General features: G+C 51.5%; 1 protein-coding gene across 1 annotated transcript in view; it reads left to right on the top strand.

Moving 5' to 3' along the window:
- Positions 1-18,341, top strand: part of Ergic1 (endoplasmic reticulum-golgi intermediate compartment 1) — a 99,837-nt gene that overhangs the window by 63,231 nt on the left and 18,265 nt on the right. The window contains exons 4-8 of the mRNA XM_050121060.1: positions 2,091-2,185; positions 6,792-6,916; positions 12,258-12,362; positions 14,394-14,454; positions 17,206-17,306. Of these exons, the coding sequence (XP_049977017.1) occupies positions 2,091-2,185; positions 6,792-6,916; positions 12,258-12,362; positions 14,394-14,454; positions 17,206-17,306 (487 nt within the window). The remainder of the gene's footprint in view (positions 1-2,090; positions 2,186-6,791; positions 6,917-12,257; positions 12,363-14,393; positions 14,455-17,205; positions 17,307-18,341) is intronic.

Below are 18,341 nucleotides of genomic sequence, written 5' to 3' on the forward strand. Positions count from 1 at the left end.
TGCTTATAGAGGTCAGAAGAGGGCATTAGCTCCCTCTTGTGAGCTGGCATTGTGATCAGGCATTGTGAGCTGCCTAACATGTGGGAACCAAACTTGGGTCCCTGGAACCCTAAGTGCTATTAACCACTGAGCCACCTCTTCATCCCTATTTTAATTGCCAAAATGGGCTATGAGGTGACATTTTGATAAATTGCCAAATGATCAGTTCATCTAGTTAGTACACCCATTACCTTAATTATTTATGCTTTTGTTGTTTTTGTTGTTTTGTTTTTTGTTTTTCGAGACGGGGTTTCTCTGTGTAGTAGTGTTGGCTGTCCTGAAACTCACTCTGTAGACCAGACTGGCCTCGAACTCACTGAGATCCGCCTGCCTCTGCCTCCCTCCCGAGTGCTGGGATTAAAGACGTGCACCACCACCACGTGCTAACATTTATGCTTTTGTGAGAGAACATTTCAAAATCTTCTCTTGCCAGGAGGTGGTAGTGCACACCTTTAATCCCAGCACTAGAGGGGCAAGGTGGGCCACCAGGCTATACAGAGGAATCTTGTCTCGAAAAAAACAAAACCAACCCCTCAATGTGTTGTTACTGCAGTCACCAAGCCTGCACAGTAGAGCAGCAGGACTCTGTCACCTATGACTTCCGATCTATTGACCAGCATCCCTGGTCCCCACCCATGACTGTAGCGCAGCCCACCCCACCTTCTCCCGCACTGCTCAGTTGAGTGGTCTTTGAGGCCAGGCCTAATGATGGGGTTCTCCCTTCCCATAGGGAGTTAGCTGGGCAGCTGGCCTCTAGACACAGCCCATCTTCCTCCTTACTGCTTCTGCTGCGCGTTCAAGGGCCCCTGACTTAATGGGGAAAGGAGGAACTGGAACCATCCATTCATGAGCCTCCCTTGGCCCATCCCCCAGGTGTGTCCACCAGCACGCCTGCCTGCTCCCAGCAGCCAGGGTTTCTGGACCACGGTGGCCTACGCTCTGGCCTCCTTGGTACATGGTGGCTCCTCCAGGCCTCGAACCTGCTGAGGCACAAGCCTGACCACGTGGCTGTGCTCAGTGTCAAGTTAGCTGCCTGAGCTGTGTCCCGTCACCACACCTGGGTTCTCACACTGCATGTGTCGTGACCCTCTTTCGGTCCGTCTGTCAGCCCAGTCCCCCTCTGCTTCAGGCCTTAGCACAGTCTCCTCCTCCTCTTAGAGACCTGCAGGTTTCCTTGTGTCCTTATCTAGGAGGTAAGTGAGGCCTAGTTCTGCCGGTGAGTCTGATGAACACAGAGACTATATGTCTTCACACTGTTTCTAGAACCCGACTGGCAGTAGATCCCCCAAACTGTCGAATACATGTGTGTTGCTGCCGTCGCTAACCGCAAGGTGGTGTGGCTGGTCAGGGGCCACCTGTAACTCTGGCAACGAAGTAGTCTCATTCCTTCACTCCTGCAGTCTATGGCTGTGCCACCCTCCATGCCACAGCGAACATGACGGTTGTGGTCACGTGAAGGATCTTAAGATGGGAACAACTAGGTTAGCCAGCTGGGCCAGATGAAACCTCAGGGGTCCTGTGTGAGGGTGGAAGAGGTAGAGAGGAGAGGAAGCGTTGTGTAAGGATGTGGTAAGCTTAGCCCAAGCCTCTGGCTTCATGACACTTGATGACAGCGACCCCCCCAAGAACATGACTGCCCCCCAAGAGCAGGCAGTAGGCACTGTGTACCGTTAGTGCTAGGCCCTGAGCCATAGCGAGACTCTGTTCCTCACTTTGTGGTTCAGCCACCCCATCGGGAAGGAGCAGTGTTATCCCTACTCGACAGATGGGTTTCTAGAGGGGCTTGTAGGAAGTGCTGGAGCCGGGATCTGAACTTGAATCTGGACAGATGTAGATGTTCTTACCAGACCCCTCCTTCTTCCTGGTAAAGCTGTGTTGGAGGGTGGATTTGAACCTCCTGGGGCCTGGACACGTGCATGCTGCTGTACCCACGTGGGTATCTGGACCACTGAGTACTGGCCACCAAGTGAGGTGGCTCCTGGCTGTCCAGCCCCTATGGGCAGGATTAGTGTTCCCGTCTCAGTCCGGGCTTCTGTGCTTCTATCCCTCAGGGTGAATGAACTCTACGTCGATGACCCAGACAAGGACAGCGGAGGCAAGATTGACGTCAGTCTCAACATCAGTTTACCCAATTTGCACTGTGAATGTGAGTATTACAAATAGCCTTCTGTTTCAGCTAGCTACCCAGGTGATCTGTATGCAGACATGGTGAGCCATCTGGGGCGAGCTAAGTGCATGCCGCCAGCTGCAACTCACACGTGGACTATGACAGCCCCCACTGTTTTTTTAATTAATTAATTTGAGCTGAATATAATTCCGTTCCTGGAGGTTTTCTGGAATCAAAGACATCTCACGCACCTCTGGAGAGCAGCTACATTGGTGATGGTGGCACAGGGTGGGGAAGTCTCTCTGGTTTGTTAAGCCTAAGATCTTATGTGGCTCACGGAGAGGAGGAAGCCATAAGGAAGAAAGGGATGGGACCAGCCCAGCCAAGGGGATGAGGTCAGATGTGTGTGCAGCTGAGGTGCGGTCGGTCTGAGGCTGGTGGCATGAGACCATAGCTGCCCCATCTGTTAGCAGTGGACCAGGGCTGTTATTATCCCTACCGGTGGCTGATGGCCACAGGATGGTTCCTGCGGAAGTTACATGGCCACCTGAGCAGTTAAGGTGAGATGCCAGTTGACCCCAAGCCCCAGGCTGCACAGCTCACAGCTGCAGAAGCCGGTGGGACACCGTCACTGAGGGTTTCCTGGCATCTTAACTTCAGGCCTCTTCTGTTTGCTGTTTTAATCAAGACGAAGTCATTTCTATAAAACACAACACAATGAAAGCCTGGTTTCATTTTACCAGACGAGAATTAGCTGTGATCACCTCAGTTTCCCCTTTAGCACGAGAGGTTCCCGTGAGATGGTACCTAGCATACTGGTAGTGGTGGGATGTCTAGCCATCCCTCAGCCCCACCAGGTCCTAGCCTGATGTAGCCTTTTCAGCCTCCCCCACCCCTCCCTTCCCATCACAGGACATGGCTCAGGAGCATAGCCCGCAAGGACAGAACACTGGGTGGGCCCAGACGGAGACAGGGAGACATTCAGCTCTGTTCCTGCTTTTGGTGAGAGTGACATCACAGCTTTGAGCCCACATTGGGCCCACGGCCAGGGGACCTGTTGAAATAGGTCACTTTTATTTATTTATGTGTTTTCATTTTTTTTTCTTCTCTCTCCTTAGAAAAATAATTTATCTGGCAGCCTCTCCTTTAGGGGCTGGCTGTATCTGTGAAGCAAGGAAATTCTTAGTCAGGGCAGAGGACTAGACCGGCAGAGCAAGGGCTAGGGGGATGTGACTCTAGGCTCAGTCCCAGATCCAGACAGTGTGACTTCGGGCAGGACAGGCGTCCCTGGCTGCTGCCCCTGCCAGTCTTTGTGATCTGTGCCCCCCCCATGGGTCCTGCCAGCTCTGCAGGGCTATGACTTGAACCCGCCAGAGTCCAGCACAATGGCTTTTCTTTCAAAGACCTTCAGGGAGGGGTGCAGCTCAGTGGTTTGCCCAGCGTACTTGGGACCCTGGATTCTGGTATCGCTCACACACACAAAAAGACTCTGTTATACACAAAAGCGCATATTCATCTTGGTATCATTGGAAAACCCAGAGAAGCAGAGGAAATTACCCACAATTCCACCACCCGATGACAGGGTCTGTGGACACTCTGACATCATTCTGTCCTGATGCCTTTCCTTCTGTGCATTTCAAACATGGCTGAGGCCATACTACAGGTGTCCTCTCATATCCTGCTTTCAAAAAACAATGTTCTCCGTCTGGGGCAGAGGGGGTTAGAGCACATGCCTGGCACGTGAGGGCCCCGGGTTCCATTCCCAGCACTGTAGAGGTGTCGTGACAGTGGTACTACTGTTCTTTATGCAGCTAATACAGGTCCACCTTCAAAACACAGAACTGTAGCTTAGTGGTAGAGCGCTTACTTAGCCTGAAGTAGAATTTTGGCACAGAGGGAAATACAGCTACGTTTTTAGAAATCGGAAAGTACCCATTCGGTGTTTCTTTTTGCTGCCCCAAGTATGTCACTGTCCCCTAAGCAGCCTGTGATGACAGGGGAGGACTCTCTTCCCTCTTAGTGCGTGTATCTATGAACACAGTCACTCTGTGTGTGCAGTTCCACACCACAGATTCGACAGCCACAGGACGAAAGCTTTCAGAGAAGGAATACATTGCATCTGCCCTAAAACGTACAGACTTTTTTCCTTGTTGTTATTTCCTAAACAGTGTGATGCAGGAAGTCACTGTGTCATATTGTAAAATGCCAGAGACCACAGCGTATGAAGAGAAAGGTGTACAGGGACCGGGTGTTGCATGTGTCAGTCTGTGATTGGCTGGAGCATTGTCATATAGTGTGTTGAGAACATGTAGTGGGCAGATCTGTTCCCCTCAAGTCAAAGAAGAAGCAAACAAGAAAAGGCAAAGGGCAGTGATTTCACTGTCCCCTTCAGGGGTACAGCCTAGTAACAGTAAGGACATCCCACTAGGTCCTACTCTTAAAGGTTTACCGCCTTCTGAAGCACCAGAGGCTAAAGTTCACGCCTCCACCATATGGGCCTTTGAGAAGAACTGGTCCAAAGGATGGCAGCTACGTACATGGCATTCGCATTGCACTGGGCTGTGTGAGTAACCCAGAAGATGCCAGACCAGGAATGCAAACAGCCCTTCATTTTACAGGGGGAATTTAAGCATCCCAAGACCTCAGTACCAGGGTATTGTATCCTGCTTACTTTGTTTTCTTCTCAGATAGCTAGAACTCTAGATGTTGTAGAACTTTTGTGAAATTCACACACACACGCGCGCGCACAAAGAGAGAGAGAGAGAGAGAGAGAGAGAGAGAGAGAGAGAGAGAGAGAAACGCTTTTCTTAAGATTCTTATACTATTAGTGAAATAATAACCAGCGATTTTACCACCAAGGCCTGTTCTGAATCAGAGCTGTGTTCTGGCCAACTGCCTGGGGACAGGCTCAGAGCAAGGCTCTGTTGCTTCTCAGTTGTGAGCTCTTTGTGCCTCAGTTTCCCTTGACGTTGGCTGGACAGTTATAACATCATCTTCTGCACAGTTATGTTCAGGTCCTGCATTCTTATGTAAAACTCTTCAGCAGCGTGCCCAGGCTAGCAGGTGCTGTCTTGAGTCTCCCGGTCTCCAGAACAAGCTTGTGAACTGAGTCACAGGAAGCTTAGGTAGCCTGCCTTCCAGGGACCCAGGGCCAGCCTCTCTGCACACGCCAGTTAGTGCGTTCTCTACCTGCTGCTTCCCACCACGGAGGAGACCTGACCCATCAGCCACCTTCATTTTGACAGGCACTTGGGTGGCTTCCAATTGTCACAGTTTCCACCAAGACTGGCCAGAGTGGCCTCTTGCACATGTCTGAGCACGAGTGTCTCTGCAAGCTGGCTTCAAGTGGAACTGTTGAGTCAGGCAGGGATTGCTTGCGTTTCTTTAGCTTTCTCCATGACAGACCAGTGGCATCATCTCTGATGGCCATGTCACGTGCCCTTCCACACTGGCTGGCAATACTTCCCCTACGCCCACTGAGGAACGCAGCTGTTCCCATTTTCTCTCTATGCCTGGTTGTCTTTAAAATAGCTTACTTTAAGAGGTCTATTCTTTCTCTGTTCTTTTGGTGTGCCTGCCAGGAAATTCGCTACATCCCCAAAGTGGACAAAAGCCTCTCTCCCTGTGCACACTGGGACCTTGTCAGAGAATAGAGTAGAGAAGCCTGTTCATTGTTAGAGTGCAAAGCTGAGCCACAGTGAGGCTACAGAGCCATGTTGGAGTCAAGACTGGCATTGGGGGCCACAGACCTCCCATGGGTGGACTAAAGAACCTCATATACCTGGAGGGTATAGCCTGACTCTTCCCATGATGCCACTCTGGTGCTGGGACTTGGTAGCTACAGACACTGAGTAAAGGAAGGTATGAATAAGAGAGAAAGAGAGAGAGAGATGCTTGAACCTGTTCACCGAGTACCCCAGAGTGTCAGGTGTGGCAAGTGCTGGCACTGGTGAAGCACTCGGCACGTGCTGCCACTCGGACCCTGTGCTGAGTGTCTGCCATGCCTGTTAACTCTGGTCCACATACCCTTCCACTGAAAGGTCATTTTTTTTCTCGAGAACAGGGTTTCTCTGTAGCTTTGGAGCCTATCCTGGAACTAGCTCTGTAGACCAGGCTGGTCTTGACCGCCCAGAGATCTGCCTGCCTCTGTCTCCCATGCGTTGGAATTAAAGGCGTGCACCACCACCGCCCAGTTGAAAGTTCAATTTTTAGCACCTCATATTTCAGAAAGATAAACTGAGGCATTGAGGGTAATGAGTTCCTGAGTCATGTCACAGTGAGAACCCAGTGAGGATCCAGGGGGCGGACCTGACTGAGTGGCAGACCCCTGTGGCGCCTCCTACCCCACAGCATTCCTTTGGCCTGCATCCTTGGCTGTTCTAGCCCCTGCCTGCTTCCTCCTAGCTCTTCCTCCCTCATCGCTAGCCTCAGGCAGAGGTAGGGACACTGTGACTTGGGGTGGGGGCTGTTTTGGATGCTGCTCCCTCTGAGCCAAGCAGCCTCTTTCTCCTCTGCTGGCTGCCTTTCTGTGTAGCCTTGGGTTACCTGAGCATTGTGTTCATGGAGGGCTAACCGGGGCTTCTGCAGAAATAGGCTGGTCCCCGCTCTAGGTGGGGTGGGTGACTGCTCTCTTTGGCCTCCACAGTGGTCGGGCTTGACATCCAAGATGAGATGGGCAGGCATGAAGTGGGCCACATCGACAACTCCATGAAGATCCCGCTGAACAATGGAGCAGGCTGCCGCTTCGAGGGCCAGTTCAGCATCAACAAGGTACAGAGACCCTGCCTGGGTCCTTTTCCTGCTCCTTACCCACTTGACCCCAGCAGAACCCCTGGCAAGCTGAGAATCAGCACACGACTGCCTGATAATTCTCTCCGAGACTGGGTAGGCTTTGGACTCCCTGGGATTTCAGGCCCCTGATGGTGGGTCTTCAGCTTGCTGGAGTGGAGGAAAAGGGGGGAGGCGAGAAGACCTGCCTTCAAGTCCCAGTTCGTGCTCCTCTCCAGTAAGCAGTGGCCCACAGGCCACCTGAGGCAATAATGTCACAGTGGCATCGTCACCCATGTCACAAAGCTCACGTTGGGTAAATGAGTAAACACCCACCGTTCATTCCAGGTTGGTTAACGTGCGCCTTATATTGGAGACATAACAGATGAGGTGCCAGGGCAGGTGACGATAGACAGCCAGGACATGTCCACCACTGCCCGACACCTGCCGGTCAGCCCAGTAGATAGTTTCCTTGGTGTGGGCTACCTGGGGGTGGGGGAAGCCAAGAGCTGAAGCTGTGACCTAGGGGTCACAGAAAGCACCCATGGCCCCAAAGACCCCTGCTAAGTTCCTGCTTCCACAGCTGTTTTGCGGCTGAGAACGCTTGGGAAAGGGGTTCTGTGGGAGGGGCTGGGAGTCCATTCCTCCATTCTGATATGGTTGATTCCCAGTGAGTATCTCTAGGGAAATGTTAAGCCGGAATACGGAGACATGTTTCTGAGGTTGAAGGACAGAGTTTTGGGCAACAGGCCTTCCTGTGGGAGTCAGCGTCAGCACTGAACTGTGATGTGGGAAGTCATAGGTTTAGGTTGGGCACACTCTGAGCGGGCACTCCCAACAGCATTGCCTTGGGAGTATGAGGGAGGCAGAACTGTAGGTTCTACATCCGACCTCCTGAATCCCAGGACTCCTGCCACCAAGCTCTAAGGACCACAAGGCCTCCCAGAAGAGAGTAGAGTATAAAGCCTTGTTATAAACGCAGGGTCCACAGAAACCTGAAAGAGTACAGATTTATCTGCAGACACCCCAAAGACTGCCGATTAAGTCCCATCTCTCTTTTTACTAAGCTAATTTAGCATTTCCTACGGCTGTTAATACAATCCAAAAAGACCGAGGCAGCGTTAGTTATACCCGTGACTTTGTTGCCCGAAGCTGCTGCTGTTCCCCTTCTAGTACAGCCGTAAAGAACTTCAAGGCACGGTACACACGCTGCCACTCTGAGAATGACAGCAGCCGACACACAGGAAACTCCTTGACAAAAACCACATCACTTTGATATCTAGTCAACGAAGCAGGGGCTGCGTTGGGGAAGGGGTGATCCCCCTGGGGTGGGGCTATGGGGTGCCTGCTGGTGGCAGTTGAAGATTCCCAGGCACATGTGCACATGTACTCACTTCCCAGTTGTGACATGTGGTCACCTGCATTCGACCATGCACACTCCTGACAACTCCGTTGTCACACTACCTACCTCTTGGCAGACACGTCCTCCGCTTCCTGGCGTGAGCTGCGTCATGGATCCCAGCTGGCTCCGGGTGGATCAGAATTTGCCTCTCAAATCAGACCAACCACCTTCGTTTTAAAAAAGCCTGACTGGTGTCCTGGCTAAGGAAACTGGGTGTTTTAGTGTATCAAACTCTGATTCCCTCATCTGTAAGGAGGCAGGGTTATTATCTACCACACATGACCGAATCAGACGTATAAATGTTTCACGATATGACTGGTCGGGCGTGGGCAACCTTTCCTCCCCTACCTTGTAACCCATCAGTAGGCTGTTGCCCTGCCCTTCTCAGCCTATGCTCGACACCACTTTAGTGTAAGTGTGTTTGTATACTGCACATGAACGGCAGACATGCAAGAAACTGGGCCTCTCTGCGCCAGAGAAAGAGAACGTGATGGCCAGGGCATCTGGGAAAGCAATAACCAGCCTTTGTACTGTGGCCACTGTCCAATTGATTCTTACCTGGCCCTTAACTAAAGCCTAGGAGTCAAGTAGCACTTGAGGGATCGCAGCTAGGTCTGAGCCCAGGTACTCTGGCCACTGGGCCCTGAGCCCTGCCTGTGGCTACTGATTTAACATCTGTATTATACATGCTATGACCAGAGTGGCCATGTTCTTCGGGCACAGCCTAGACCACTGTCCACCAAGCCCTTTGGAGAATTTAGGCTCTCGTGACCCTGCCCACTCTCCCTTTCTGGGGTCTTGTTCTCTGGAGCTGTGATTAAGACAGTCAGTGTAAGCCAGGCAGTGGTGGTGGTGCATGCCACCAGCACTCAGGAGGCAGAGGCAAGGGGATCTCTGAGTTTGAGGCCATCCAGGTCTACATAACGAGTTTCAGGCCAACCAGGGCTACGCAGAGGAACTCTATCTCAAAACCTCCCCTTCCCCCCCCAAAAAAAATAAAATAAATAAAAGGCCAGTGTGACAGTCTGCCATGAAGACAAGGAGGGCAGCTGTCCCTCCCTGGTCTCCCATTGCTAGATATAGGCTCATCCCCTTTATAGACCCTCTGTAGACATGGCCTCTTTATCTAACCATCAGCAAGTCCACCAACAGCCAGATGCCAGAGTTCACCTGCAGGTGCCCTGGCAGCCCCCATCAACTCAGGTGAGCCTGCCCGGGAGCCCTGCTAATCGTGGCTGCCCTGGGAAGGGGGGCCCGACTCCAGCTATATATTTTTAAAATCCATCTGAGACAGTGACGTAGGTGCCCAAGTCACAGGTTCTAAAAGCGTCATCTTCTGTTTCTTCGGCTCAGTGTGTGCTTGTGTGACTCAGACCCCTGTGATGGATTCGGTGTGGAGTGGAGCGGGTTACTGAGTCACAGGCTGGAGGACGGGCAGCGGGTGGCAGATATCCAGGAACCAGCGTTCTCCACGCTCTTAACCCTGTGCAGAGACCCCAAACCCAAGGCTGTCTGTCTGGGCCTCGCCTGGCCTGGCCCACCGCCCAGAGAATCTGACGGGACACTGTCAGTCTCAGGAGTTCTGATGATATCACGTAAAAGGGCTTTTTTATTTCTTGATGCTGGAATGGATCCCAAGGCCTCGTGTATATGAGGCAAGGTGCTCTTCATGACGTAGGCACCTAGCCACGTCTCTCCTGGGCTGTGCCCTAGCCCTGTGCAGGTTTTGTGATGGAAATAAACCCAGGTGTTACTCATGCTGTGAAAGGAAGCCTGAAATTGTCCTCAGGAGCAGCAGCTTTCCCTCGCCCCTGTTGCTCGCCCTTCCAGGGCTCCAAGGCTATGAGTCCTGAAGCATATTCATCCCACATGCCTGTGCACTTCTGTCATTCACAAAACCTCTATGGTCATCGTCCTACTTTCTGATGGGGAAACTGAGGCACAGAGTGACAATCGGCAAGAGCCCAAGTGCCATGGGTGGAGAGCTGCTGCTTCTGTGCCTCTGAGGCAGGCCACTCTTATGCTCCGCTTGTTCTAGAGACCTCCCTGGGCCACCCCCGGCTCCCCGGGGTGCTCACTTCAGCCACGGCTCATAAGATCTATGAGCTTTGGCTACGGCTGAAGACAGGCTGTCACAGCGGAAGGTCCTCAGCCCAGTGCCTGAAACAGGGCACTAACAAAAGCTCCCTGGCAGACAGTCACATGCCAGGAAATAGCCATGTTTCTCACTCCCTGGCAGCTGGACTAAGAAAGACCCTGGGTCTCTCCAGTATGGTAGTTGGGATTTTAGCCAAATGGCCTCATATCCCCTGCTTTCTCTGCCTGCAGCTGCCCTCTCTGACCCTGTTCTGTTCAAGGATTTTCTATCAGGCGTACCTGCTGCTTGCTCCTGCTGTCTCTGCTGTGAGACCTTTCCCTGTCTTCCTGAGAAATGCAGGCTTTAGGGCCTCTGCACAAGGGAATCCTTCCCCCTGGAAAGCCCTCCTGAACATATAACCGAAACAGAGCTGGGGGCTCTCCTCAGCCTGAGCACTGGGCTAAGGGAGGTGGGGGAGCTCAATGGACAAGCATTCCAGGAAGAAGAGGCAGCCGCAAAGGCCCCAGGGTAGGCTGTACAGGACACTGTTCCCAGTGCCATAGGGAGGTGGCTGAAGGGTGGTGAGCAGAGGAGAGAGTGGCACTGATGAGGCATAGAGGTAGGCCTGAGTGTGTGACCCGTAACCAGACACGTCACTGAAGCACCTGGGCTCAACTGGGTCACTCAGTTTGTGCATTGCCGTAGTGAAATACTGAGGCAATAATGGATAAAGATAGGATATTTATTCAGCCCCAGCGGGTGAAAGCTTAGGCTCAGGAGCCCATCAGTTGACCTGTGATAAAGTTCTCTCAGTGGATGTCACACTGGCGGACACGTGACAGAAAGGATCCTAAAGGAAGGATGCTGTGGTAGGACAGGAAGCCCGAGAGAGGACAGGCCACCCTTGCTCTTTCAAAACCCAACCTAGGTGCTACGAGAAGCCTCCTGAGCTCAGTGTCCCTTAGCGGCCTAAGGATCACCACTGCAACTGGGCCCCACATCTTAGAGGTCCTGCCTTGATGCTCATGGCCGCCATGAGGCCACACCCCCAGCACATGAACTCTTGTGTAACAAACCACCTGAAAGAACAGGCTCACTGGGCTGGAGAGATGGCTCAGTGGTTAAGAGCATTGCCTGCTCTCTCAAAGGTCATGAGTTCAATTCCCAGCAACCACATGGTGGCTCACAACCATCTGGAATGAGGTTTGGTGCCCTCTTCTGGCCTGCAGACACATACACAGATAGAATATTGTATACATAATAAATAAATAAATAAATAGATTTGCCTTAAAAAAAAAAAAAGAACAGGCTCACTGTTAGAAGCCTGGGGAAGGGTCTGTGTAGGGAGAAGCAAGGGTGAGCAGATACTGGGGGACCAGGACAGAAGCTACTCTGAGGTCCTCCAAGGGGATCTCAGAAGGCTGTCAAGGCCACTGAAGTCAGTCTCTAGGGATTTTCTGTCTGTGGTGATGAGGTCAACTTAAGTAGATGTGAGCTTGGTTTAGAGTTTGAGGAAGTCACTTGCTTGTTCAGAGTGCACCCCCATCAACTGCTGAGCCAGCAAACCTTGAATCCACAGAGGTGGGTGGGAACTGCTGTCGTTTTGAGTCCAGGCTCTGCCTGGTGTCCACCTGGATACCTCACACGCACTGTTGTCCTGGATTGTCCCTGATGCCTCTTCCCGTAGCTTCTATGAGTGCACCAGCCTTCTTCAAAGTCATACAGTTGGAAATGCTACACGTCAGAGTCCCAGTCCCAATGTATGTCCTACTCCTGTGTCCCAGTCCGTGGAGATCATACAGCCCTCGGAGCCAACCCCCTTGGACAGCCACCCAGATACATGAAACCTGCCTTTCTCCCTCTAGGTCCCCGGCAACTTCCACGTGTCCACGCACAGTGCCACAGCCCAGCCACAGAACCCGGACATGACACATATCATCCACAAACTCTCCTTTGGGGATACACTACAGGTGAGCAGGGGGAGCAGGGGGATATGGCTGTGAGCTAGTGTGCTGGGGTTTCTCCCTAAGGGTCACCCACACGAGGTTCTGTTCACTCGGCTCCTCTTTGTCCTGTCTTCTGGGATGCCACCAGCCACACAGCAGACTGAGATGCTCAGGCTCGGAACTGGGACTAGGAGGGAGGTGGATTCCAGGGTTCAGCTCACTCCCCTCACAACTGTCTCGTTCCATTTTCTGTTGGTATCACTGAGCAGCCCAGACTGGGCGGTGTTTAATAAACAGAAGTTTATTTAGTTCACAGCTCTAGAGTCTCCAAAATCAAGAGCATCCTGCCAACATGGTACTATGGAGAGGACGTCCCTCTTGTTACATGCAGACATGGCCAGGCCCATGATGTTCATTGACATGAGGCCCAAGGAAGGGAGCATCAGACACATTGCCCTCTGTCCGAAGGCCCATTCTATGCCATACCCAGCCATTTGTTTTTATATGAACAGACTCTCAAGCAGACTTTTCAGAACAATTAATCAGCATGTGTCTGTGACCCCAGAATGATACATATAGACATGAAATGCCAAAGGCATGTGTCACCCAAGATGACTCCTCTCAGCTGGCTAAAAGCCCAAAGGAATCTGTCTGAAGGAGGGGAACAGGGAACTGGGTTTGCCTGAGGAAGGCCTATGCTAGGTTGGTGAAGGGTTTGTTGACGGTTTGAGGCCACTGCCACACCAAACATACATTTATTAGGAGGAAGAAGGATCCATGAAGCAAGACTGGTAGGCAAGAAGGTGAGGGAGAGGATACAACCTGGGCAAGAAGGATGAGGACCCAGGCTGAGGCAGGGGAGAAGGGAGAAGGCAAGAGGGCAGATTGGGGCTGCATGTAGGCACAAAACCAAAGGACCCCAGCTACCCTCTGCTCTACAGGAATTAGAGCCAATCCGTGTCTTCTGTTCAGCCAGAAACATCTATCAGCCACCTTCTGTGTGTCAGGTCTTGCACATGTTGGTCAGGCTGAAGGTGGTCCCTGCTGGTGTGACTCTTCCAGGGCACACCACAAACACCTCCATCCTCGGGGTTTAGGAACCAAGTCTTCACACTTGAGGTCCCGAGGCAGCTGATGGAAGTACTGCTGCCCTACCCTGCCCTGACCATGTGCAGAGAGTTTATTTCTGCTGACTGTCAGCAAGCATCAGCCTCTTGGGGTCAGCCTGAGGGTCATGTCACCCACCTGCTGCTCCTAAAGCGTTCTCTGCAGGAGCCAATCCTCCTACTGCCCTGCTCTCCCTCCCTTCCCTCTTCCTTGGGGTCCCACACGCCTGTCAGGCCCAGTCTCCAGGCTCAGACCTTTGCAGGACCTGCTTTCTCGGCCCTCATTCACTGGACCTGGTGGTGCGCTCCACATAAGGGGCACACTTGTTCTGCAGTAGGCCTGGTGTCATCCTTGAAGAAGGGGAATCTTACCCCACTTCTCCAGCAGTCCCTGCCTGGGGACAATCTCATTACTGCCATGTGGGGGTGTCTCTTCATAACTCTTGTATGTCACCTACAGCTGACACAGTGGGAGACCACAACTCTGCACCCCTAAACTGGTTCTTCTCAGGACCTTTCAGAGGGCTGGGAGGGTCATGGAAGGAGTGTGACACAAAATGACCCTTTATCTGGGTTTCCTCTGCAGATTCTTAGGGACATAGACTGAATTCACTTTGGCTCCATTGCCAGCTCAGATGTTTGACAAGTTGGGGAGCTGCTCCAAGCCTTGCTTTGCTAGTCTGTAGAGAGGGCTAAGAGGTCTATTTTTAAGTGACAATAAATGAGTTGACACCAAGTGGCCAGGACAGAATAGGTGTTTAAAGTGGCAAGCATGCTACTGCCTACTATGTGGCCCGCACTGTGTCTTGCTCCCCAGACCTTTGTACGAGCCAGTCCCTGCTACACCGTCCTTCGTGACCAGATGGCCCCTGGCCAGTCCCCACCGACAAGGCTAGGCTGGGAGGTGGCAGTCTTTAGGGACCATCTCTCACTCTCTGCTTCTCTGCAGGTCCAGAATGTTCATGGAGCTTTCAATGCTCTTGGTGGAGCAGACAGACTCACCTCCAACCGTAAGTATCCCAGCATCGAGCAAACCTCTCCCCCAGGAGTCCTCTCTCACAGTGGGAATACAGTAGCCAGAGGGGCAGGAGGGTTAGTCAGGTGCTTGCTGCAAACCAAAGTCATATCCTCAAACCATTCCTTTCCCACAGCTGCCCTGTCCTACAGGAGGGAAGAGGGTAGCCTGTCCCTAGAGAAAGCAGATCGAGGCCCTGGAATATCCCCAAGCTCTGACACCAGCTGCTGTCACTGTTGTTAATCACTCACTGCTTTGCCATTGTCCTGAGTGGAGGTAGTCACCTGACTCCCTTAGAGTGATGGCAGAACCAGAATCCACTCTAAGGGAACCAGCTCCATAGAGGGCCAATAGGGAAACAAGCTGGCTCCTCCCCTTCCATTCCTTCCCCATCTCCTGACCAAACCCCTCCTATCAACCATTGGCTCCTTCCAGAGTTTCAGAGAGCGCTGTATCCCTGCTCAGGGCCACAGAGTGCACACACATACACACATATGTGTCCACTTTTATACATGCCTATGTGTACATGTGTGCATGCACATACACAATAAGTTAAGAAAAGTAATGTCCCCTGGGTCACTTTGAAGAACCATATTAGGGGGCTGGAGAGATGGCTCAATGGTTAAGAGCATTGCCTGCTCTTCCAAAGGTCCTGAGTTCAATTCCCAGCAACCACATGGTAGCCCACAACCATCTATAATGAGGTCTGGTGCCCTCTTCTGGCTAACTGAATACATAATAAACAAATAAATAAATATTTTTTAAAAGAGCCATATTAGTATTACTCCTAGTGTGTGGTAGGGACCTGCATCCTGGAATGTGGCAGCTGCTGGCCATGATGCCTCACGACCATTTGGCAGTCAGACATCAGATGCACGTTGCTCAGGCACAGTACCAAGTTCTAGAGACCAGGAGGTGAACGGGTGAAGCAAACAGTCTCCATCGGCTTCCATTCTGTATTGTTGACTTGGAAAGATGTTCATGATACCTGGTCCTTGAGGCAAAGCCCCAGTGTGATTCCATGACATCTGGCGTGTTGTACTTCAGTGGGAATGTGAACTGGTCTTCTGTACACAGTACACCATAAGGGCAGCTTTCATTTGTGTGTGTGTGTGTGTGTGTATGTGTGTGACTGCCATTGTCTTGTACAAATAACAAAAAATATTTCAGTTGTGTTTTTTGCTTCAGGCTTTATTCCTGGGTAGTGGAAATTCGAGACATGTACTTCAAGGTGGTCTTTGGCTTCCTGATGTAATTATAGAACCTGAGCCCATCACTGGGCATCTCTGAGGGTGAGAACCAGGGTCTGCCTTTGACACCAGGTTCCCTAGCTCACAACCCTGAGAGCCATCACGGGCGTGAAAAAGAGCTTAAAAGCTAGGGAACTTTTCTCCAAGTTTTCTGGGGTATCAGCTTGATTCCAGAAGTGCTGCCCTTTCCTGGAGAGATGTCAGGGTCAGGAGGAGGCAGGGAGTGAGCTTGTCAGGTCTGGAAGGTTCTCCATGCCCACCACCCTTATATGTGAGTCTGAAGATAGGATTGACTTGTGGGGGGTGGGACCAGCATTAGGACCCAGAAGACTCAGTTTCCATGTAATTTTTGCTCTGTGGTTCCAAGCCCAACGTTCTAGAAGGAGTGAGAAGGACAGACATTGGGCCTCTGTTGGCGTCCCAAGGTCTGCAGGGCTCAGTCCTTGCCCGGGAAGGCTGTGGCAGCTCTTGTTCCGGTTACCTCATGCCCGGGGAGGCAGCTCTGGTGTCAGTTACCTCATGCTTATCAGCAGCTGATTGATCCATTCTCCATTCATGCCTTTGTCCAGTCATCCTTCTGTCCATTCATTCATTCAGCAAGATTTACCGCAGTCCACTCAGTACCAGGCTCTGTTCAGGTTTTGGGGGCAGGGATATCAGGCTCAGGTCTGTCCTCAGCATCTTCCCCCATCCAGGCTGGAGGAGAGGAGAGAGCTGGGTAAAAGGGTCTATCCTCAGCATCTCCCCAATCCAGGCTGGAGGAGAAAAGAGAGCTGGGTGAAGGGTTATGTTGAAGTATTGCAGGGCTGGATGGTCAGATGTTTATTGATAAAGAAAAGAGAAACTGATCAGATTTTTTTTTTTTATTTTCGCAATGCTGGGACTGCAACCAATGCCATGTGTACTGAGCACATACATCCCCCATCCTCAGGGATTGATCAGTTCTTACATAGTTCTTTCTGGAGGATTCTTTTTGTTTTTCTTTCTGAAACCCAGAGCCCGATTTATTTTCAGAACAAAAGTATGCAGACAGTGCCCATAATGGAATGGGGTCTTTCTTGAACCCCACCTTTCCCCCTGGAGAGTTTCGTGGGGGTTGGGGGTGGTAAGGAGTGCTGTCCTGCTGGTCTCTCTCTAGTCTAGGTAAAGGGATATTTGAAGATGCTCCATTTCCTGGAGCTTTTTCTAGATAATTCTGTGGGGTCACCCGTTAAAGAGAACGTGCCCCGTGGCCCCATGCTGATTCACGGCTTGGCTCTGGAGATAGTGCCTTCTCAGCATTCTTCTTTAATGGTTGCCCCATTTCTGAATATTATATGTTATGTAATGCAGATGCTAAGATCCCAACAAATGGAATTAAATGCTCAGGCCGTGGCATTCCAGAGAAGAGGGACGAGCTCTCTGCAATGCCAACAAGACTTAAGCTTGGAATGGCATGTGGGGCTGCCTGCCTGGCAGTGCCCAGCCCGTTTCATCTTGTTTTGTACTCCCTGCAGCCCTGGCCTCCCATGACTACATCTTGAAGATTGTGCCCACAGTATACGAGGACAAGAGTGGCAAGCAACGTTACTCCTACCAGTACACAGTGGCCAACAAGGTTAGTGGGCTGTAAATGGACTGAGCATTGCAATTGCGCCCTCTGCTGGCTGAGGGAAGAGGCAATGCCCCCCCCCCCCCCCCCCCCCCCCCCCCCCCCCCCCCCCCCCGCCGTGCATTCTGCTGAAAGGAGTATGGTGGGAATAGGTAGCCCTACCAGGCTCATTCTCTAGTCTAGGTAAAGATGAAATACTCAGTTCTTGCCATTGTGGTGGCCTCAATGTCCAGGGGAGAAGCTCTAACAAGGAGATAAGAAGTGATATGTTTGAAACAACAGGCAGAGGACTGTCCCTCCATGTCCCAGGTCTGGCATCTTCTGGTCCTGGTTTTTTCAGATCAGCACATGGCAGATGCTCTGGCTCAGCCAGGGAACCATATCAAGGTGGCTGTGGCTGTTCCAGGACCCTAGCACTACAAGAGACAGACAGATCTTATGGGAAGCAGAGGGACATCAGAGTCAAGGAAATGAGATGACCCTGCAGTTAGTGGGTTGTGCCTCTCCAGAAACAGCACTGCCAATGTAACTTAAGCACTTGGAGTAGGGGGAAATCCCTGCCCCAGCCCAGTGGGGTGGGTTTCCTGTTTGCCACCAGGACTCTCCTGTTTCCGCTGTTGCAGGGCTACCCAAACCCTAAGTAAATGATGGGTGTTTAGCTCAATTGACTATAATCATGATTGGGTGAGCACTATCATGTATCAAGTACTTAGGAACTAGACACCCCCCAGCTCCCTGCCTCCATCACCAAATTCTTTTTTCTTTAAAGATTTATTTATTTATTTTTATTATGTATATAACATTCTGCCTCCGTGTATGCCCACGCGCCAGATCTCATTACAGATGGTTGTGAGCCACCATGTGGTTGCTGGGAATTGAACTCAGGACCTCTGGAAGAGCAGCCTGTGCTCTTAACCAATGAGCCATCTCTCCAGCCCCTCCATCACCAATTTCTTTGTGTTTTCTCTTCTTCTTCTTCTTCTTCTTCTTCTTCTTCTTCTTCTTCTTCTTCTTCTTCTTCTTCTTCTTCTTCTTCTTCTT

The sequence above is a fragment of the Alexandromys fortis genome, unplaced genomic scaffold, assembly GCF_014885135.2.
Source record: "Alexandromys fortis isolate MF-2015 unplaced genomic scaffold, M_Fortis_MF-2015_v1.1 scaffold_29, whole genome shotgun sequence".
In the NCBI taxonomy this organism is placed as follows: Eukaryota; Metazoa; Chordata; class Mammalia; order Rodentia; family Cricetidae; genus Alexandromys; species Alexandromys fortis.